The sequence below is a fragment of the Natrix helvetica genome (assembly GCF_964273705.1).
Source record: "Natrix helvetica genome assembly, chromosome: 7".
NCBI classification, from domain to species: domain Eukaryota; kingdom Metazoa; phylum Chordata; class Lepidosauria; order Squamata; family Natricidae; genus Natrix; species Natrix helvetica.
In genome coordinates, this window is record NC_138558.1 from 8,001,438 (window position 1) to 8,023,548 (window position 22,111).

At 46.4% G+C, this 22,111-nt stretch overlaps 1 protein-coding gene across 1 annotated transcript; it reads left to right on the plus strand.

The window, feature by feature from the left end:
* Positions 1-1,800: 1,800 nt before the first annotated feature.
* On the plus strand, positions 1,801-20,174 carry NAAA (N-acylethanolamine acid amidase). Its single transcript, XM_081960428.1, has 11 exons — positions 1,801-2,046; positions 5,466-5,630; positions 6,538-6,664; positions 10,372-10,462; positions 13,480-13,556; positions 14,317-14,489; positions 15,890-15,952; positions 16,766-16,832; positions 17,340-17,368; positions 18,209-18,290; positions 19,704-20,174. The coding sequence occupies exons 1-10, from the start codon at positions 1,823-1,825 to the stop codon at positions 18,282-18,284; spliced, it is 1,092 nt and encodes a 363-aa protein (XP_081816554.1). The 5' UTR covers positions 1,801-1,822; the 3' UTR covers positions 18,285-18,290; positions 19,704-20,174.
* The last annotated feature ends 1,937 nt before the right edge of the window (positions 20,175-22,111 follow it).

Sequence of the window (22,111 nt, forward strand, 5' to 3'; positions counted from 1 at the left end):
AATTGGACTGCCATTTGTCAGAAGTGGTGTAGGGTCTCCTGCTTGGGCGGGGGGGGGGGGGGTTGGACTAGATGACCTACAAGGTCCCTTCCAACTCTGGTAATCTGTAATTTGTAAAATCTTAAATTGGGGTTTGTGAGTATCTTTTGAGACAAAAATCAGTTGGCAAAACATTGATGTGACTTAAGAGTGGGTATTTAGATACGTTTGCTCCTGGGGAGGAACGCTATGGCAAATCTAGACAGCATCCTAAAAAGCAGAGACATCACCCTGCCAACAAAAGTGCATATAGTCAAGGCTGTGGTTTCCCCAGTTGCAATGGATAGCTATGAAAGTTGGACCATAAGGAAGGCTGAGCGCCAAAGAACGGAGGCCTTTGAACTCTGGTGCTGGAGAAGACTCCTGCGAGTCCCTTGGACTGCAAGGCCATCCAACCGGTCAGTCCTAGAGGAGATCAACCCTGGCTGCTCTTTAGAAGGCCAGATCCTGAAGAGGAAACTCCAATACTTTGGCCCCCTAATAAGAAGGAAGGACTCCCTGGAGAAGAGCCTCATGATGGGAACGATGGAGGGCAAGAGAAGAAAGGGACGACAGAGAGTGAGATGGCTGGATGGAGTCACCAAAGCAGTTGGCGTGAGATTAAATGGACTCCAGAGATGGTAGAGGACAGGAAGGCCTTGAGGAACATTGTCCATGGTGTTGTGATGGGTCAGACACAACTTCGCAACAACTTAGGTGCCTCTACCTTCTTTCCCCAGCAGAAATACACCTGGCTACCTCCCTCCATTCCTGCTCACCTGGTTGCTCAAGACAGTGTCTGCAAGCTGTGTGTAAGATTTCTTTTCGTGCAGGTTGTGATTAACAATCCCACAGGGCTGAATTAACCCACAATATAGTTTGGAGGCTGAAGGGCTTAAGGTGAGGCTAACTTCGTCCGGCAAACCATCTTTCTTGTTGTTTTCTGAGCTCGGTTGTTTTCTTGCAGCCAGTCCTCATCACAACAGCCAACAACTTTGTGAAGGACAAAAAACTCTGGGGAAGTCATGACCATTGGGTAGAGCTTGGGACCAGCATGTAAGCTTTGATGCAACATCTAAGGAGGGAGATAAAGCGGCTTTGCAAAATATAATACATGGTATAGTAATCTATATAATTAGTAAATATGTTAATGTAAGTGACATCCATACGGAAACGCTGTGATGAGTGGAACTCTATGCTGTTGTTTTTAAGGTTGAAATATGTTTAATAAAAATTTAACTTTTTTTTAAAAAGAAGAAGAAACTTGGAACGAACTGTTGTAAGTCGAGGACTATCTGCACAGGGTCTCCTGCTTGAGCAAGGTGTGGGGGTGGGCTAGAAGATCTCTAGGGTCCCTTCCAAACTCTATTCTGAATGAAGCCTGAGGTGCCCCAGTCCTGGAGGCTTTCAAGAAGAGACTCGGAACGGACCGTTGTAAGTCGAGGACCGTCTGTACAGGGTCTCCTGCTTAAGCAAGGGGTGGAGGCGGGGTTGGACTAGACGACCAAGGTCCCACCCAAGCTCTATCCCCACTGAGCGTCTCTGGCGCAAAGCTTTCCCCCTTCGGAAGTTTTACTCGGCTTTTGAGCGCTTCGCCCGCGGAACTCCTGGCCGGATCGGCTTGGGAAACGCTCCGGGGCGGAATCCCCTTTTGCCAGCCGCGCAGCTCCCGGGCGGGTCAGGGCGGAGCGGGGGCGGCGTTGGAGAAGCGGCGGGGCAGCCAATCCAAGCGGCGGGGGCCGGCCGTGGAAAGGCAAGCGGCGATCCGCGGGTGCCCGCTTCGTTCTTGCAAGCCGGCGCTTCCATGGCCGGCCAGGGGCGCGAGGGCTCCGGGTCGTCCCCGGCGCTCCTTCTGGGGCTGCTGCTGCTGGCTTTGCCCCGGGGCGGCGGCGGTGCCGATCCCCGCCCTCCAGCCGCCCCGATGCGTTTCAACGTCAGCCTGGACAGCCCGCCGGAGCTCCGATGGGCCCCGGTCGCCCGGCACTTCGACCCCGCGTTCATGCGATCCGTCATCAGTCACGTCGTCGAGTGAGCGCTGGAGGCTGCGCGCGGATGGAGGCTTCTCCTGGGAGGAGGAGGAGGGAGAGGGGCGAGAGGGGCGAGAGGGGCGCCCTGGCTGGGTGGGAACGAGCTCCAAAGCCCCAAGCGGAGGAAGGGAAAGTGGGAGAAAGATTCTCTGTCTTTCTCTCTCTCTTTCTCTCTGTCTCTCTCCATGTCTCTTTCTGTGTCTGTCTTTCTCTGTGTGTCTCTTTCTGTCTCTCTCTCTCTCTCTCTTTCTCTCTTTCTCTCTCTATTCTTCTCTCTTTCTCTCTCTCTATCTGTCCCTCTCTCTCTTTCTGTCTCTCTTTCTCTGTCTCTCTCCATGTCTCTTTCTGTCTCTCTCTTTCTCTGTCTCTCTCTCTCTGTCCCTCTCTATCCTTCTCTCTCTCTCTCTCTCTCTCTGTCTCTCTCTCCCTCTCTCTGTCTCTCTTTTTGTCTCTCTTTCTGTGTCTCTCTCCATGTCTCTTTCTGTGTCTGCCTCTCTTTCTCTCTGTGTCTCTCTCTGTGTCTCTCTTTCTTTCTCTGTCTCTCTCTGTGTGTCTCTCTTTGTCTGTCTCTCTTTTTATCTCTCTCTGTCTTTCTTTCTCTGTCTGACTCTTTCTCTGTGTGCGTGTCTCTCTCTCTTTGTGTTTGTCTCTTTCTGTCTCTGTCTTTTTTTCTCTTTCTGTCTCTTTCTCTGTGTGTATGTGTCTCTCTTTCTCTGTCTGTCTGTCTCTCTCTCTCTCTCTCCCCTTTCTCTCTGTCTGTCTGTCTCTCTCTGTCTGTCTCTATCTCTCTTTCCCTGTGTCTCTTTGTGTCACTATCTCTCTGTCTATCTGTCTCTCTTTCTTTGTCTCTGTCGGTCTGTCTCTCTCTCTCTCTGTGTATGTATCTCTCTGTGTCTCTCTTTCCCTCCCTTGTCTTTGCTTCAGAGTGTTTGTATCCTGGCTTGGTCGCTGGTTTGCTAAGGGAGGGGTTCCCTTCTTGTCTTCAGAAGAAGGAGGAGGAGAGAAGCAACTTGGAATGCAGGGGAAACTTCCTAACAGGGAGAAAAATTGCATAGGGTTTCTTGCCTAAGCAGGGGGTTGGGCTAGAAGGCCTCCAAGGTCCCTTCCAACTCTGTTATTCTATTCTAATCAATTGGACAGCTTGTCTCCATAAGTTAAGGTGCTCCAACAAAGGATGCTTTTCAAAAGACACTGGACGGCCACTTGTCTGAAATGGGACTAAAGGGTCTCCTGCTTCAGCAGCGGGTTGGACTAGAAGACCTCCGAGGTCCCTTCCAGCTCTATTCTGGATAAAGTTGGGGGTGCCCTAATACTGGAGACTTTCAAGAAGAGACTGGACGGAGGGCCGTGTGCCTTGAATAGTATAGGGCGCTTGCTCCAGCAGGGGGTTGGACCGGATGACCTCCAAGGCCCCTTGCAATTCTGTTAAATGCTATGTTAGATCCTTCCCAAATAAGCAAAACTGTGAACCAGAAACTTACTTACCTCCTCCCTCCGTCTCTCTTTGTTTGTTTTTCCTCAAACTGGAACCAAGTTCACCTGAGCTGGGGCAAAGTACACATTTCTCCTGGCTCAGTGAACTTTAGAGACCTTCTCTAACCGGGGGTGGGGTGGGGGGAGAGGAGGAGAAGGAGGAGGAGGAGGAGGAGAAAGAGATTAGAGTAACCTTCCATTTCCTGGCAGAAATATTGTAAGGGATTAAATGGGACGAATGTTGGGTTGCTTAAAGGGTGGCTCAGCGGCTAAGAGGCTGAGCTTGTCAATCAGAAAGGTCGGCGGTTCAAATCCCTAGCGCCACATAACAGAGTGAGCTCCCGTGACTCGTCCCAGCTTCTGCCAACCTAGCAGTTCGAAAGCACGTAAAAAATGCAAGTAGAAAAATAGGAACCACCTTTGGTGGGAAGGGAACAGCGTTCCGTGCGCCTTCAGTGTTTAGTCATGCCGGTCACATGACCACAGAGACATCTTTAGACAGCGCTGGCTCTTCTGCTTTGAAATGGAGATGAGCACCGCCCCCTAGAGTCGGGAACGACTAGCACATATGCGCGAGGGGAACTTTTAGCTTTACCTGGGTTGTTTTTGTGGCTCGGTTTCCTGCTTTCGCTAGCAATTTCAGGTAGTCCTGGACATATGGCCACGCGTGGGATCAGAATTTCCGATACAAAGTGAGGTGATTGTTAAGTGAATTACTCCGTTGTGAAAGAGAACCTGGCTTCTTTCTTATCGAGGCTTCCTGGGATGATCATAGGTTGCACCTTTGGGACAAGGGACCTCAGAGGTCTTCTAGTCCAACCCCCTGCTCAAGCAGGAAATCCTATACCCATGATGGCGAACCTATGGCACGGGTGCCACAGGGGGCACACAGAGCCCTCTTTGCGGGCACACGAGCCGTCGCCCCAGCTCAGCCCCACTGCACAGGCACGCATGCCTCCTGCCACCCAGCTGTTTTTCGGGTCTCTACCACCCATGCGCGAAGGGTGGGGCACATGCGGGAGAGGTGCGCGCATGCACAGGGAAGAGTGCATGCATGCGTGGGCTGGAGGTCCCCCTGCAGCCCGTTTTTGATCCCAGGAGGCTGCAGGGAGACCTACTAGACCCAAAACAGGGGCTGGGGAGGTCGCATGTGTATACGCGGGGGGGAGCGGTCTGCACGTATGTGAGGGGAGGGGGGGTCATGCTTACATGTACAATCAACAAGGAGGATTAGGGGACTGGAGACTAAAACATATGAAGAACGGTTGCAGGAACTGGGTATGTTTAGCTTAAGAGAAAGAAGGACTAGGGGAGACATGATAGCAGTGTTCCAATATCTCAGGGGTTGCCACAAAGAAGAGGGAGTCAAACTATTCTCCAAAGCACCTGAGGGTAGAACAAGAAGCAATGGGTGGAAACTAATCAAGGAGAGAAGCAACTTAGAACTGAGGAGAAATTTCCTGACAGTTAGAACAATTAATCAGTGGAACAGCTTGCCTCCAGAAGTTGTGAATGCTCCAACATTGGAATTCTTTAAGAAGATGTTGGATAGCCATTTGTCTGAAATGGTATAGGGTTTCCTGCCTAGGCAGGGGGTTGGACTAGAAGATCTCCAAGGCCCCTTCCAACTCTGCTATTGTATTGTATGGTATAAATCAGGAGGTGGGGCACACGGGGGATCTCGCGTGCATTGCATTATGGGTGCGGGCGCACACAGGCACTGTCGTACGGGCGCGCATGCACTTTCAGCCCACGACAACAAAAAGGTTAGCTATCCCTGACTTACACCATTCCGGATGAATGGATATCCAGTCTCTTCTTAAAAACCCCCAGTGTTGGGGCACTCACAACTTCCGGGGGCCAGCCGTTCCCCTGGGTACGAAAGGTACGTAGAATAAAACAGGTTAATGATGCTACGTATGACCCAATGGCTGCCTTTTCTTCCAGCTCTGTCATCCCCAAATGGGTGCATGCCATTATTCGACCTATCGCAGAAGAAATAGAAAACTACATCCCCCAGCCTTATGAAGGAGAGATCCGGGGACTTTCCAAAATCTTCGGGGTTAACGTTGGTGATGGGGTCCTGCTGAACCTGGCCTACGAATTCACGGCGTGAGTGTTGCGATGCTTTTTGTGAACCTCAGGAATGGAGGCAGGTGTGTGGTGTTCTGAGCTAGGCTTCCCCAAAAAGCACGAGGCAGAATCCTGGTCCCGACCAACCCCCTTTTATTAAACACCTGTGAATTCCTCCCATTCGCATTCAGCCAAGTCCTGGCAAGCAGTCTTTCAAAGGTGAATTTATGACCACAGACCTTATCGATCTTGGAAAGCTGCCATGTAAATATTGCCCAAATGAGGTGCTGTGCAAGGAAAGGCTGGGCACAGAGTCTCTGATATTCAGGGACAGATCTTCACACTCCTGAAACGAATCTAATGACTGAATTGTTTCCTGTGAAAGCCCACTCCCCTTTCGCTCCTCTTTTATTTCTTCTGGGAGGGGCCATTCATCGTCCACCTGTGGCCTTACTCCCAAGTCGACCCCCTGTTCTTTAGCTGTTCCCTTCGTCTGGCAACTCTGCGCATGCGCACACTGGGAACAGGCTCCAGCTGTTCGTCTGCCCCACTGATGTCTGCCTCTGAAGGTAGCTGATAACTGGCATACGGCTCTGGCCCCCTCTCTGCCCAATTTTTTTGTTTTAGCACAAGTCTACCACATATGATAAAATGTGCCCAATTTTTTTGTTTTAGCACAAGTCTACCATATATGAGAAAATGTGCCCAATTTCTTTTTTAGCACAAGTCCACCACATGTGAGAAAATGTGCCCATCTTTTGATTACATTTCCAGCATTTGCTAGACATGTTTTTGAAACATTTTAGCTAACCTAGTAGGTGGTAAATGCCATCTATAAAACATTTCATATAAATGTTCTTTCTAAGAAGTTGCCATTGTTAATCCGTAGTTCCTTTCTGAAGTTTAGGCTCTTCTAACGGAGCTGCTGCTCTTATTTCTCTCACAGTTTCTGCACCAGTATTGTTGCTCAAGACAAACAAGGAAATATATATCACGGTCGGAATATGGACTATGACTTTGGAAGTTATTTAAGCAAGATCACCATTGATGTGGATTTCGTCAAGGATGGACAGGTACAAAAAGAGCCTGGCAGGGATTAAAAATTAAAAAATTTCTCGGCAGCAACGTAGGAAACGTTTTGAGGTACAAATAATCCTCGACTTATGGCCACAATTTATATTGTTAAGCAAGGCGGCTGCTAAGAGGGGTTGCACCCAATTTTACAACGTTCTTGCCACAGTTAAGAGAATCACTGCAGTTGTTAAATGGATCATGAGGTCCTTAAGCGAATCCGGCTTCCCACATTGACTACGCTTGTCGGAAGCCGGCTGGGATGGTCGCAAGTGGCGATCACGTGACACGGTCATAGCGCAACTGTCATAAATACATGTCAAGCGGCCAAATTTTGATCACATGCGATGCTCATAAGTGCAAGAACTGGTTGAAAGCCATTTTTTCAGCCCCGTTGTAATTTCAAGTGGTAGCTAAGTGAATGGTAACTTGGGGATTACCTATACATGCCTTTAGTAGCCAAACTATGTATCGTCGGTAAATCAAGCGTATTGCAAACATTTGCTTTCCAGGATCTCTCTACCCAACTTTTATAAATATAACCAGTGGTGGGATTCAAATGTGGAGGGAAGTATGCAGTGGAGTACCCCAAGGCTCTGTTTTGGGCCCAGTACTCTTCAACATCTTCATCAATGATTTGGATGAGGGAATAAATGGGGAACTCATCAAATTTGCAGATGACACCAAGCTGGCAGGAATAGCCAACACTCCAGAAGATAGACTTAAGATACAGAAGGATCTTGACAAACTTGAACATTGGGCACTATCTAATAAAATGAAATTCAGTGGTGAAAAAAGTAAGGTTCTACATTTAGGCAAGAAAAACAAAATGCACAGGTACAGTATAAGTGGTACCTCACTCAATAGTAGTAACTATGAAAGGGGTCTTGGAGTCCTGGTGGAGAACCACTTAAATGTGAGCCAACCGATTGCAGCAGCTGCCAAAAAAGCCAACACAGTTCTAGGCTGCATCAACAGAGGGATAGAATCAAGATCACGTGAAGTGTTGACACCACTTTATAATGCCTTGGTAAGGCCACACTTGGAATACTGCATTCAGTTTTGGTCGCCACGATGTAAAAAAGATGTGGAGACTCTAGAAAGAGTGCAGAGAAGAGCAACAAAGATGATTAGGGGACTGGAGACTAAAACATAGGAAGAACGGTTGCAGGAAGTGAGTATGTCTAGTTTAATAGAAAGAAGGACTAGGGGAGACATGATAGCAGTCTTCCAATATCTCAGGGGTTGCCACAAAGAAGAGGGAGTCAAACTATTCTCCAAGGCACCTGAGGGCAGGACAAGAAGCAATGGGTGGAAACTAATCAAGGAGAGAAGCATCTTAGAACTGAGGAGAAATTTCCTGACAGTTAGAACAATTAATCAGTGGAACACAAGTTGCCTACGGAAGTTGTGAATGCCCCAACACTGGAAGTCTTTAAGAAGATGTTGGATAGCCATTTGTCTGAAACGGTATAGGGTTTCCTGCCTAGGCAGGGGGTTGGACTAGAAGACCTCCAAGATCCCTTCCAACTCTGCTATTGTATATTGTAAATAATTTAACAACCGGTTCTCTGCTCTAATAACCAGCTGGGTAGGGGGGGGGGGCTCGGTAGTCATGTGACTGGGTGGGCGTGGCCAACTCAACGTCATTCAGGTCGATGGGCTTAGCTGTTACAATGTAATAAGGGTTAACCGGAGAGGCAGTTTCTGTAAGCAGGGCAATAAAGATTAGGCTAGAAACTACACCAGAATGTTTCCTTCCTGCCTTCCTTACAAGATTAGCCTTGTAAAGTGAAAAAATAAATAAATTGAGTTTTCTTCCAACAACCGGTGCTCCGAACTGATTATAAAGTTAAGAAGAGGCTCTCCCAAATAGGTGCAAACTGGCTGAATCCCACCACTGGCATAAACATCCATAATTTGATGATTAAAAATAAACACCATGTTCCAAAGTTTTTTTTTAATTAATGTATTTCTTTTAAAGGAAAAATGAGAGAAAAACAAATGCATTAAATTACAAAATACAGATATCGTGTGGAAAAGATTGCTGAGTAGTATAAGATAAAGTTAGTAGAAAATGCAAATTATTTCACTGGAACAGACCTCTCCCTTTTATATTGGTGTGTCATTTTTATTGTATGTAAGTCGTCAAAAATATTTTTTTATATATGGTTGGGTAGACATATTGTACGTTAAATGATAAATACACTAACTATTTGACTTTGGGTTAGAACAAATGCGAAGATTGTTTTGCGAAGGGGTTGAAACTGTTGTGAAACTATATTTGCTCTAACCCCAAGTCATTTAGCAAGGTGGCACCCTTTCACAATTCTTATATTTAACTTATTATATAATCACATTGTAGAAACCAAGAGACCTCTGTAAGGATTAGAGCGAGGCCCTGTAATCATGTGATTTTCTATTCTTATACTATGCCACAAATCAGATGAACCTTGAAGTTTCCAACTTGCATTTTGGTTTTCTGTCAACTCTGCAGCTGACACCTTTTGCGGTGAAATTTAAACAAGCTAATTTAACAGAAGGATAGAACCAAGATCACATGACATGTTACTGCGGCTTCATAAAGCCTTAGTAAGATCACACTTAAGAATACTGCATCCAGTTTAAATCACCATATTATTTTTTTTAAAAAAGATGTGGAGACTCTGGAAAGAGTGCAGAGAAGAGCAACGAAGATGATTAGGGGGCTGGAGGTTAAAACATATGAAGAACGGTTGCAGGTATTGGGTACGTCTAGTTTAATGAAAAGAAGGACTAGGGGAGACATGATAGCAGTCTTCCAATATCTCAGGGGATGCCACAAAGAAGAGGGAGTCAAAGTATTCTCCAAAGCTCCAAAGAAGGCAAGACAGGAAACAATGGGTGAAAATTAATCAAGGAGAGAAGCAACTTAGAACTAAAGAGAAATTTCCTGACAGTTAAAACAATTAATCAGTGGAACAACTTGCCTCCAGAGATTGTGAATGCTCCAACACTGGAAGTTTTTAAGAAAATGCTGGATATCCATTTGTCTGAAGTGGTGTAGGGTTTCCTGCCTAAGCAGAGGGTTGGACTAGAAGACCTCCAAGGCCCCTTCCAACTCTGCTATTGTATTGTTTAGGTGTACCTAAACCTAAACCTATTCGTATTTAATTCTGGGTGCTCCATCACCGGACAGCCATTTGTCTGGAATGGTATATAGGGTCTCCTGCTTAAGAGGGGGTTGGACTAGAAGACCTCCAAGGCCCCTTCCAACTCTGTGATTCTGTCCATTTCCCTTCTCGGTTTGGGAGGCAAGCTTTTAAAATAATACATCTGGTGAACTTTGGTTCCACTTCTCGATAATGCGGCAAGCAGCACCTGGTGGAAAACAAGAGAGGAAAAAGACCGAGGGATATAAATAATAAAAATAATAACCAGAGACCAACTTTGCACTGAATTGGTTTGAGGAAGAACTCAGCAGCTGTAGAAATTTTGCTTCCTCAATTTTGTTCTTCTTTCTTTTTTGCTGTAGTGAACAATTTGCAAATGACCTTTTCCCTGCATCCCTAAAGCATTTTCACTCTTACTCTAGGTTTAAGTCAAGACTTGGGGGAGTCTTATGAAATGACTCACACCCTCCCTGGCCTGTTTAGTGTTTTGGAGAGGACTTAAGGTCAAAACCAATGAGGAATAAGTGCAGCTTCTCCTGTCCTTTAATTATTTCCAGGTAAAATTCAAAGGCACCACGTTCTTCGGCTACGTCGGTTTATGGACGGGGCAGAGTCCACACAAGTTTTCCATCTCTGGGAATGAACGAGGTCAGGCAAATTTTATTTTTACCCAGATAAGCTGCTTGTTCTCGGTGGTGGGCGGAGGGGGCGGCAGTGGCGAAATCTAAAATGTTTTACTACCGGTTCTGTGGGTGTGGCATGTTGGGTGTGGCTTGGTGGGGAGTCTTGGTGGGCTTGGTTATGCAGTAACGTAACTGGGGGATGAAAAGACAGAAACTCACAATGTCCTGCTGGAGCAGGGTTAGACTAGATGACCTCTGGGTCCCTTCCAGCCCTGGATTGTCCTCTGAAGTTGCATCTAGTGTCAGGTTTGTAGTCCTTATTTCCTCTCCTTTTTCCCTCCCTCCCTCCCTTTCTTTTTCCTTCCTTCCTTCCTTCCTTCCTTCCTTCCTTCCTTCCTTCCTTCCTTCCTTCTTTCTTTCACTCTTTCTTTCACTCTTTCTTTCTTTCTTTGTTAGCACCCCTCACCGCCTCATTTTTGGCCTAGCCGGCCTCAGGGAAGCCTGCTGGGAGCAAAATTGGACACTTCCCCACCCCCCACATTTCCTGTAGTTAAAAAAAATGCTTAAAAAGCAAAAGAAAAAAAAACAACTTCCGAAGCTCAGCTAAACTTTGTTTAGTGTTTTTTTACTACCAGTTCAGGCAAACCAGCCCGAACCAGTAGCATTTCACCCTGGGGAGCAGCCACCAAGAACAACAGCGTTGCCCCTGCTAATCTCCTGGGGCTGCGGAGCTGCGTAGAAGATGCACAGCGGTTCTCACCCTGCTGTTTGCGGCTGGGATTCTGGAGGAGAGGTGCCTCCCACCCTCACCCGCCATTGAGAACAAGCTGCTGCTGCTGCTCTTCTGGGGCGCCTGAGCCGGCCAGGTAAGGTGCTCCAGACTGTGGATGCGCGTCGCCATAGACTGAAGTGCGCGCATGCGTCTTACCGCTTCGGTGAGCCTCCATAACGCTCAAGCTGCTCAGTGGAGCATTGCACAGGTGCTGTACGCGCCGTGCACGGAAGTGCCGAAGACTTAAAAGACCGGCAAGGAGCTTGGACAGGCGGGTGGGCCCTCCGGAGCACCGTACCGGAATGGTATCTGGTGATCCGGGCAGGCTCCGGTATGCCTGTACCGGGGCGTACCGCCTGCAATCCACCATTGGGCTGTGCAAGAAGCCCACTCGGGCAGAGAGGGAGGGAAGCCCCGACCCGCCGGTTCTGACTGACAGCTCTGCTCCCCTAGGAAGCAACCGCCGGGATCCCGTCTCCATGTCTTTGGGCACGCGAGCTGTTTTTCACATGCCCATGCGCGCCAGAAACTAGAAGACCATGTGGCCAGTAAGCATGGTCTGGTGCTCCTGGTGCTCTAGAACCTGGAAGAGCAACGGGCAATGGCTCCGCATGGCCAGAGAGATTGCTCTGCTTGCCACTTTTGGCACGGATGTCATAGGTTTGCCATCACGGGTGTAGGGTTTCCTGACTAAGCAGGAGGTTGGACTAGAAGACCTCCAAGGTCCCTTCCAACGCTGTTATTCTATATTTTAAAAGTCTGTAGAGATTCTTAGTCATACAGGTCATGGTTGTCCCAAAGGTGCTTTTTGAGGAGGCAACTCTACTATCTTATTTTTCCCGTTGAAGATGTTTAACTTCTCATTTCGCTTCTTCAGCTCTGACTGGATGTTGAAAGGATTGATACAGCTGGTCATTTGCCTCCTTTTAGAGCAGGGGTGTCCAAACTTGGGAACTTTAAGACTTGTGGACTTTAACTTCCAGAATTCCCCAGCCAGCCATTCTGGCTGGGGAATTCTGGGAGTTGAAGTCCACAAGTCTTAAAGTTCCCAAGTTTGGACACCCCTGTTTTAGAGGGTGGTTGAGGCTACTTGGAGGTTTATCTTTATCCTCAGGGTCACCTCAGTGGTGCAAATAGTTCCTGCAGTCTGTTTACAGTTTATATAAATTACTGTATTTTTCGGAGTATAAGACGCACCTTTTCCCCTCAAACAAGAGGCAGAAAATCTGGGTGTGTCTTATATACCGAATACAGCATTTTTTTGCCTCCCGAAGCCCCGCCCCCTTCACCAAAATGGCCATGCATTTCTTGTAGGAGGCTTTCAGAGAGCTCCTGGGGGCTGGGGAGGGCAGAAAAGAGCAAAACAATTTGCTCAATTTTGCCCTTCTCGGCCCCCAGGAGCACTCTATAAGCCTCCTAAAGGCTATGCATGCAATTTTCTTGGCAAACAATGGGGCCGTTTTCGCGAAAAATGGGCTGTTTTTTGCTGGTTTTTGCCCCACCCCGGGAGCATTCTGCAAGCCCCCCAAAGGCTATTCATGCCTTTTGTTAAAAAAATAAGGGTCCATTTTCGCGAAAAACAGGCCATTTTTGGGAGGTTTGCAGAGTGCAAAAACTTTTTTTTTCTCCTTTCGGAAAGCTCTTTAGTTAGAGTGATTGATAAGAATTAGATTGATCAAGTGCTGTGCCAGCAGAAACAAAATCTTAGGTGTTGCAGATTGTCAGCGATTTCCTTCTCCAGCACATGGATAAATACACCTGGAAACATCTACCTCCCTCCCTACTCTCTCTCTCTCCCTCCCTCCCTCCCTACTGTATTTCTCTCTCTCTCTCTCTCTCTCTCTCTCTCTGTCTCCCTCTATCTACCTACGTACCTACCTACCTACTCTCTCTCTCTCTCTACCTACCTATCTACTGTATTTCTCTCCCCCCCTCTCTCTTTCTCTCTATCCCTCTACCTACCAACCTACCTACTCTGTCTCTCTTCCTACCTACTGTATTTCTCTCTCTATTTCTCTCTCTCTCTCTCCCTACCTACCTACTGTGTTTCTCTCTCTCTCTATTTCTCTCTCTATATATCCCTTTGCCTACCTACCTAACTACTCTCCCTCCCTCCCTACTGTAAATCTCTCTCTTTCTCTCTCTCTCTATCCCTCTATCTACCTACCTACTTTTTTAAAAAAATTCCCTCTTCAAAATCTTGATGCATCTTATACTCCAGTGCGTCTTATACTCCGAAAAATGCGGTATGTTTAAATTCTGTTTTGCAGATGTTGGCGCCTGGTGGGAGAATGCCATCGCAGCCTTTTTGGCTCGATACAGTCCAGCCAGCTGGCTTATCAGAACTGTACGTAATATTTTTTTTTTTAAATATGCAGGTAGTCCTCGATTTACAACCACAACGGAGCCCAAAATTTCTGTGGCTAAGCGAGACATTTGTGAAGCCTTTCTTTCGTCTGTTGGTTAAGGTCGATGAAGGGAAATTGCTGCACTTGTCAGATTAGCGAAATGGTTGTTAAGCGAATCAGGCTTCCCCACTGACTTTGCTTATCAGAAGGTCATCAAAAGGGGATCATTGTTCCATGACAATTATTGCTTCCATTATAATTATTGCACAGAGTCTTTGAGATTCACGGACAGATCTTTACACTCCTGAAGCGAATCTAACAACCGAACGAACAAATCGTTTCCTGCAAAAGCCCACTCCCCTTTCGCTCCCCTTTTATTTCCTATGGGAGGGGCCAATCACCTTCCACCTATGACTTTACTCCCAAGTCTACCCCGATGTTGTTCTTTTCTTCTGGCAGCTCTGCGCTTGTGCGCACTGGGAACAGGCTCTGCCTCCCTGCTGTCTACCTCCATAGGCACCTGATCACTGTCAGACGACCTTGGCCCTATCTCTGCCTCTGACACAGAGCCCTCATCAGGGCCTTCCCCAGCCTCCCGGACTGACCCATGCTCCTCCCCAACCTCCTCACTGTCCGAATCTGCTGCCGGCTCCGTTGGCCGCTGGCGGGCCACAACAGAGTTTGACACCCCTGCTCTACAGTCTGGCTAACAGAATTTTATCCAAACTTAGGAATAATTCATGAAATCTTTTCTTGTAGGTTCTAAGTGAAGCAGATGACTTTGAAACGGCTTTCTATATGCTCGCCAAGATACCTATTATAGCAGATGTTTATTATATCATTGGTGGGTCAACACCCAAACAAGGGGCGGTAATTACAAGGAAAAGAAGAGGCCCGGTCGATATTTGGCCTTTGGATCCTTCAAATGGGGCGTAAGTTGCATAGAATCTGAATTTTATAAGTCAAAGGGCAAGCAATTTACCAATTGGTAAGGTTGATGGGAGCATAAATTTTTGATGCAAGCTGCCTAAGTTATCCCATGGTAAGATAAGCAGCAAATAAATTTAACAAATATGTAAGTGCTCCTTTATGGGGTTGGGGGGTTGTTTAATGATGGCTGAGTGGTTAAAGATGCTGAGTTTGTCAGCTGGAAAGCAGACAGTCGGGGTTTGAAACCCAAGCGCCACGTGATGGGGTGAGCTCCCGTTACTTGCATCAGCGCCTTCCAACCTAGCAGTCTGAAAGCATGCAAATGCGAGCAGATAAATAGGTACCACTTTGGTGGGAAGGTACTAGAGTTCACTGCGCCTTGGAATATAGTCATTCTGGCGCCATGACCACAGAGATGTCTTTGGACAATTATTGCGCTCTTGGCTAAGAAACAGAGATATGAAACCTTTAAGCTTACCTTTAAATGCTTCTTTATGGCTTTGAACTGAGGTTTTTAGCAAAATAAAACAGACTAGTCTTGTGTGTTACTTAATGACACAAATCAAAAACTGAATAGCGAGAAAGTGGGAGATGGTGAGCTCTGGTCTCTCCTTAGGCGTAAAAGTCCCTGGGGTGATTTTAGGTCAATCGCCAGGAGACTGTGAGTTCTAGTCCCACTTAGGCATGAAAGACGGCTGGGTGACTTTGGGCCAATCACCAGGAGACAGTAAATTCTAGTCCGACCCTAGGGGTGAAAGACAGCTGGGTGACTTTGGGCCAATCACCAGGAGACGGTGAGTTCTAGTCCCACCCTAGGGGTGAAAGACAGCTGGGTGACTTTGGGACAATCACCAGGAGACGGTGAGTTCTAGTCCCACCCTAGGGGTGAAAGACAGCTGGGTGACTTTGGGACAATCACCAGGAGACAGTGAGTTCTAGTCTCACCTTAGACGTGCAAGACAGCTGGGTGACTTTGGGCCAATCACCAGGAGACGGTGAGTTCTAGTCCCACCGTAGGCATGAAAGACAGCTGGGTGACTGGGCCAATCACCATGATACCATGAGGTCTAGTCTCACCTTAGACGTGCAAGACAGCTGGGTGACTTTGGGCCAATCACCAGGAGACTGTGAGTTCTAGTCCCGCCTTAGATGTGAAAGCCGCTGGGTGACTTTGGGCCAATCACCATGATACCATGAGGTCTAGTCCCGCCTTTGCCACAAGACACCAGTCACTTTCTCTCAGCCCAACCCACCTCGCAAGGCTGTTGTTCTGGGGAAAACCAAAGGGAGCTCTGTTAGATATGATCTCTAACTTGAGTTATTTGTAAAAACAATAAAGGAGGAATACAAACAAATACATGTTCTAACATGGAAGCTTTTGAGTATATTTTCTGTTCCGAAGGTGGTACCGAGTGGAGACCAACTATGACCACTGGACCAACCCACCACCTTATGATGATCGAAGGTATGTTTTTCTGGAAAGGTACCCATATCAGGTTGCAGGTTTTTTGCCCAAATAAAATCAGCATTACAATATTACCTGCTTAAGCCTAAAATCTAGACTGCATCCTAAAAAGCAGAGACTTCACCCTGCCAACAAAAGTGCATATAGTCAAGGCTATGGTTTTCCCAGTTGCAATGGATGGCTGTGAAGGTTGGACCATAAGGAAGTCTTGAGCGCCAAAGAATTGAGGCCTTTGAACTCTGGTGCTGGAGAAGACTCCTGCGAGTCCCTGTGATCCAACCGGTCAGTCCTAGAGGAGATCAACCCTGGCTGCTCTTTAGAAGGCCGGATCCTGAAGAGGAAACTCAAATACTTTGGCCACCTAATGAGAAGGAAGGAATCCCTGGAGAAGAGCCTCATGCTGGGAACGATGGAGGGCAAAAGAAGAAGGGGACGACAGAGAAGGAGGTGGCTGGATGGAGTCACCGAAGCAGTTGGTGTGAGCTTAAATGATCTCCGGGTGATGGTAGAGGACAGGAAGTCCTGGAGGAATGTTGTCATTGGGATGGCGATGGGTCGGACACAACTTTGCAACTAACAACAATAAGGCCTGAGATCTCCTGTGCTGGGGTAAATATAATGGCCAAAATCTCAAAAAAGGTTTGGGATCAAAAGGGATCCCAAACAGGATTTGGAGAAGAGGACATAGCTGCCTTTAATGTCACGAGTAAAATCTGGGTGTACAAAGCAAACTTTTTAAAATTCAGGTTTGCACATTCTTGACTTGTGAAATCAGTTATATTGATCCACTAACGTTTTATTTTTATTCTGCAGAACCCCAGCTATTAAAGCACTAAACAGGACAGGACAGGAACATATCAATCTTAATTCCCTCTTTCAGGCAAGTTTAAATCATGCTCCTTTTTTCTGTTGTCAGTGGAGTAAGATGGATTCGCTTAATGGCCGTGCGATTCACCTAACAACATCAGTGATTTGCTTAATAATTGTGAAACAAAATAATTTTCATTTTTATTTTAGAATTATAAACCCAACCCCACATGCAAATTTACATATCAAGCTTTTTACCTATAAAAAGACATCAGTTGGACAGGGGTGTCAAACTCAATTTCATTCATTCATTGCCCGAGTTGTTAAATTAATCACTGCAGTTCTTAAGTTAGTAACATGGCTGTTAAGTGAATCTGGTTTGCAAGTGTGGAAAAACAGTCATAAGTCACTTTTATCAGTGCTGTTGTACTTCCAACGGCCACTAAATGAACTGTTGTAAGTTGAGGACTACCTGTGTAGCTGCATTGGTTAAACTTAGCTTAGTATATTTGGACTTTATTGGTATTCACTGTTCAAAAATCTAAATGCATGACCATCTTGTATTTTATTTTTTTTCCAGGTATTATCGACAAAACCAGTATTAAACAAGTAAGGGGTTATTTTTTTAAGTAAAATGCATTCATTTTGGATTTTGTTCTGACCTACACTTCCCCAGTAGCACAGAACTGAGTCCTTGTCCCGATAAACCCCTTTTAGTTAATTTACAGTGAATTCCTCTCCAGCAAAGTCCAGGCCCATAGTCTTTCAAGATAGTTCACAATTACCGACCTTTATCAGGCTTGGTGAGTGGCCAGGCCGAGATCTTTCAGACACCGCAATACTTGGCAAGAATGCGGCAATGAAATAATTGTCTCCTGCAAACTCCACTCCCCTTTCACTCCTCTTTTATTCCCTCTGGGAGGGGCCATTCATCATCCACCTGTGGCCTTACTCCCAAGTCGATCCCTATTCTTTAGCGGTTCCCTTCGTCTGGCAGCTCTGCGCATGCGCACACTGAGAACAGGCTCCAGCTGTTCTTCTGCCTTACTGATGTCTGACTCTGAAGGCAGCTGATAACTGGCATACGGCCCTGGCCCCCTCTCTGCCTCCAACACAGAGCCCTTGTCCAAGCCTTCCCCAGATTGCAGGACTGGCCCATGTTCCTCCCCAACCTCCTCACTGTCTGAATCTGCTGCCAACTCCGCTGGCCATTGGCGGGCCACAACAGATTTCACACAATCTTTTAAGGCAGTGGCCCCCAGCCTTTTGGGCACCAAGGACAGGTTGAGCACCAGGCTGAGCTCACACATCATGCAAAGGCTGAAATTGGCAAACACAGAGACTGCGGATAAATCTGATTTTTATTCTCTTCCATTTGGGCTGGATTGAAAATTTGAACTGCTCCCCTGGACTTCATTGTTGGTTTCTGTGTGGTTTTCTTTTTATCAGGCTCACCATTTATACCACTTTGATGAGTAACGCAGATCCAGACAAGTATCAGACTTTTATCAGGACCCAAGAATGAACATGTGTAAGTCCTGAGCGTTGTGATGCTGCTTCATTCCAAGTCTACTCTTCAAAAAATATTAATGAAGGCCTCCATCCTCACTTCTTTGTTTCCCCAAAGAAATAGCGAAAGAAGAGAGACCCACTGGCAGACGGCGGAGGACAGGGGTGTCAAACTCAAGGCCCAGGAGCCAGATCCGGCATACAGGATGCTTAGATCTGGCCCATGGGGCCGCCCTGAAACAGTGGACTGGTCCACAGTGCCTCTGCCTGTGAAAATGGAGCTCCATTTTCACTGGCAGAGTGTTGCAGGAGGCCATTGCAGCCTAAAATGGAGCTCGAGCGCCTCTTTTCTCTGGCAGAGCCCTCGGGCCGCCACAGGTGCCCCGAACACTAGTGACATCGAGCTCGCCATGCCCACCCCGGCCATGCCCATTCCACACACACACACACACACACACACACACACACACTGAGACCAAACACAACTCTGATGTGGCCCTTAATGAGATCGAGTTTGCGGCCCTCCTGAGCTCCATTTTCGCTGGCAGAGGGTTGAAGGAGGCCACTTCAACTAAAAACAGAGCTCGGGCGCCTGTTTTTTCTGGCAAAGCCCTCGGGCCACCACAGGTGCCCCCAACACTAGTGAGATCAAGCTGGCCATGCCCACCCTGACCATGCCCACTACACACACACAAACACACACACAGGCCAAACACAACCCTGATGCGGCCCTCAAGGAAATCGAGTTTGACACCCCTGGTGTAGGAGAAGAGCAGGCCGTACTAGGGGTGGAATTAAGTGAGTCATCAGAATAGAAACTTTATGTTGCCACAAATGGTATAAACCAGTGGTGGGATTCAATTTTTTTTACTACCGATTCTGTGGGCGTGGCTTGGTGGGCGTGGCTTGGTGGGCGTGGCAGGGGAAGAATACTGCAAAATCTCCATTCCCTCCCGATCAGATGGGAGTCGGGAGGCAGAGAATAGATGGGGGCAGGGCCAGCCAGAGGTTGCATTTACTGGTTCTCCGAACTACTCAAAATTTCCGCTACCGGTTCTCCAGAACTGGGCAGAACCTGCTAAATACCCACCTCTGGGTCTAAGTGCAACCACTCTTGAATTCCGGCGACCTTTATCCGTTGTGAGATACTCCAATGGGTTTTTCCAGATTTGACAATAGAAGGCTTTCATTTAATGTACTTCAAAACTACATTTTGAATTCAACAAACATTAATAAACTTTATGTAAGCCACTCAAAGACTTTTAAAAAAATTTACGGTGGGTAGCATGCTATCAGATAAATGAATAATAATTAGAGATAGGAGAAGCATACTGCCAGTAAGTGACATGGCTGATTTTTTTTTCAATTAAAATATTTATTAAATATTCATTTTCTCTCCCTTTTTTATCTTTTCTCTCTCTCTCCCTTGAACCAGAAAATGAAGGAATGAAAAACTTTGGAAATGCAAAGTCAGCAGCTGTGTTTATGAACTGCATATGCACAACAACTAATTGATGTATAGTATTTTCTGCAAAACTATCATTTTTTAACAGAAGAAAAAGGAATTTACTGCCTCCCAGCACTTACGGCTTAGAGAGTGGGCAATGGATATTGAAATAATAGACATGGGATAAGAGCCAACTAAGGGACTCAGTGACTCAGTGGCTAAGACACTGAGCTTGTCAATCTGAAAGAGTCTTAACTCTTCTGAGTCTTAGGAGACAATATTTCTAATCCCAGCTTTTATTGATTAAACATCATGTCCTATGGACTATTTTAGCCACTATTGCAAAAATCAGATTGCCCTGTGGCTATATGACATTGCCATGCCACAATTAGATATACCTTTATTTGAAGTTCCTAAAGAAAATGTATTGAAACCATAAAATATGTGTGGATCACATCAGGACTTGGATGGACAACCTTGGATCTATGTGTATTTCGCCAACGCCAAGATATACCTGTGGATATTTATGGGTGATTCGACTCTCCCATCTGTATGGAAAACTGCAAAAATGAGTTTGGACAATCTCTTAATTTCCAAGATGGACAAAGAGCTCCCTGCATTCCCAGCTTTGCAGAAGAGATCTTGAAATGTGGGTCCTTGATGCTCTCTTTTGAAAAGCAACTTTGGGACAACAGAGTCAGATGGGTTTAATTATTGGGTGGAGGCCAACAGCATTTTCCAGGGCTGTATGCTAGGCGAGGAAGGTAAATAACAGTATGGAGAACTCCCAGAAGCTACAGTTGGTGCAGAATGTAACAAGTGTTTATGGGTGTAACTTGGTACACCCATGTCATGCCTTTGCTTTATGAGTTTTTTGCTGGCTTCTGGGTGCAATTGAAGGTGCTGATTGCCACCGATACAGCCCATCATGCACGACGAGGCTAGGATATTTCTCTGCTTCTCTGATTGTCTCTATTTGGTAGGCTCTGTGTTGTCAGCGTGTGCACAGATCTATCCCATGTATCTACCTAGGAGCAAGTACCGCCAACAGTGGTTTGTATCAAATAGTGGTTTTTATCTACACTAGGAATGTAGGAATACTATACATACACATAGTACAAGCAGCATCTAAACAAATAGCAATTACAGCAGGGAAGAAATGCAAAGAACCAATGAACACTCTAACAGGGCCTCCTCTTACTACACAGGCTCTTAAAGGGATAACAGCCAAAGACCCTGCTGACCCATTCCCCTCTTTGCATCAGCTGGTCGGCTCTTAAATTATCACCTTGACATGTGTCCTGTCCGTTAAAAGTGTCCTCTTCTGAAACCCAGGAAGTATGCCTTTCTATCACTGTACCCACCCTTGGGAGCCCAAGATTAGGTTGGCCCTGACCCCAGTAGCTTTCAAACAACCCTGGAGAATTGACTCTTTCCCTAAATGTGGAAGTTGGAGTCAGAAAGGTTTTTATTGTTTGAGTCTTGTTATTATACATCTCTGCCTGACTTTGTATCTTCTTGATTGACCTCAAAATAGTCCTGCACACATTCCTTCTGATTGGACAGAAGTGTAGGAATCCAGGAAAGTTGAAGGTTGGAGACCACATGGGACGTTTAGATCTCACAGCTCATACACTTTAAAGAGAACCAGTTTGGTCTAGTGGTTAAGGCTCCAGGTAGAAACCAGGAGACCATGAGTTCTAGTCCTGCCTTGGACATGAAAGCCAACTGAGTGACTTTGGGCCAATCAAGAGGAGATGGTGACTTCTAGTCCCACCTTAAGCATGAAAGCCAGCTAAATGACTTTGAGCCAATCACTCTCTCGCAGCCCAACCAACCTCACAGGGTAGTTGTTATGGGGAAAATAGAAGGAGGAAGATGCATTAGATATTTTTGCTGCCTTGAGTTATTTGTAAAATAAAGGTGGGAGATGATAGATAGATAGATAGATAGATAGATAGATAGATAGATAGATAGATAAATAGATGATAGATAGATAGATAGATAGATAGATAGATAGATAGATAGATAGATAGATGATAGATAGATAGATAGATGATAGATACCGTATTTTTCGGAGTATAAGCCACACCTTTTCCCCTCAAAAAACAGGTTGAAAATCTGGGTGCGTCTTACACACTGAATGCAGCATTTTTGGCCTCCCGAAACCCCGCCCCTTCACCAAAATGGCTGTGCATAGCCTTTAGGAGGCTTTCAGAGTGCTCCTGGGGACTGGGGAGGGCAGAAATAAGTGACAAATGGGCCATTTGTTGCTCAAATTTGCCCCCTCCGCCCCCAGGAGCTCTCTATAAGCCTCCTAAAGGCTATGCAAGCAATTTTTTTTAAAAAATGGGCCCGTTTTCGCAAAAGCGGACCATTTTTGGGTGGTTTGCAGA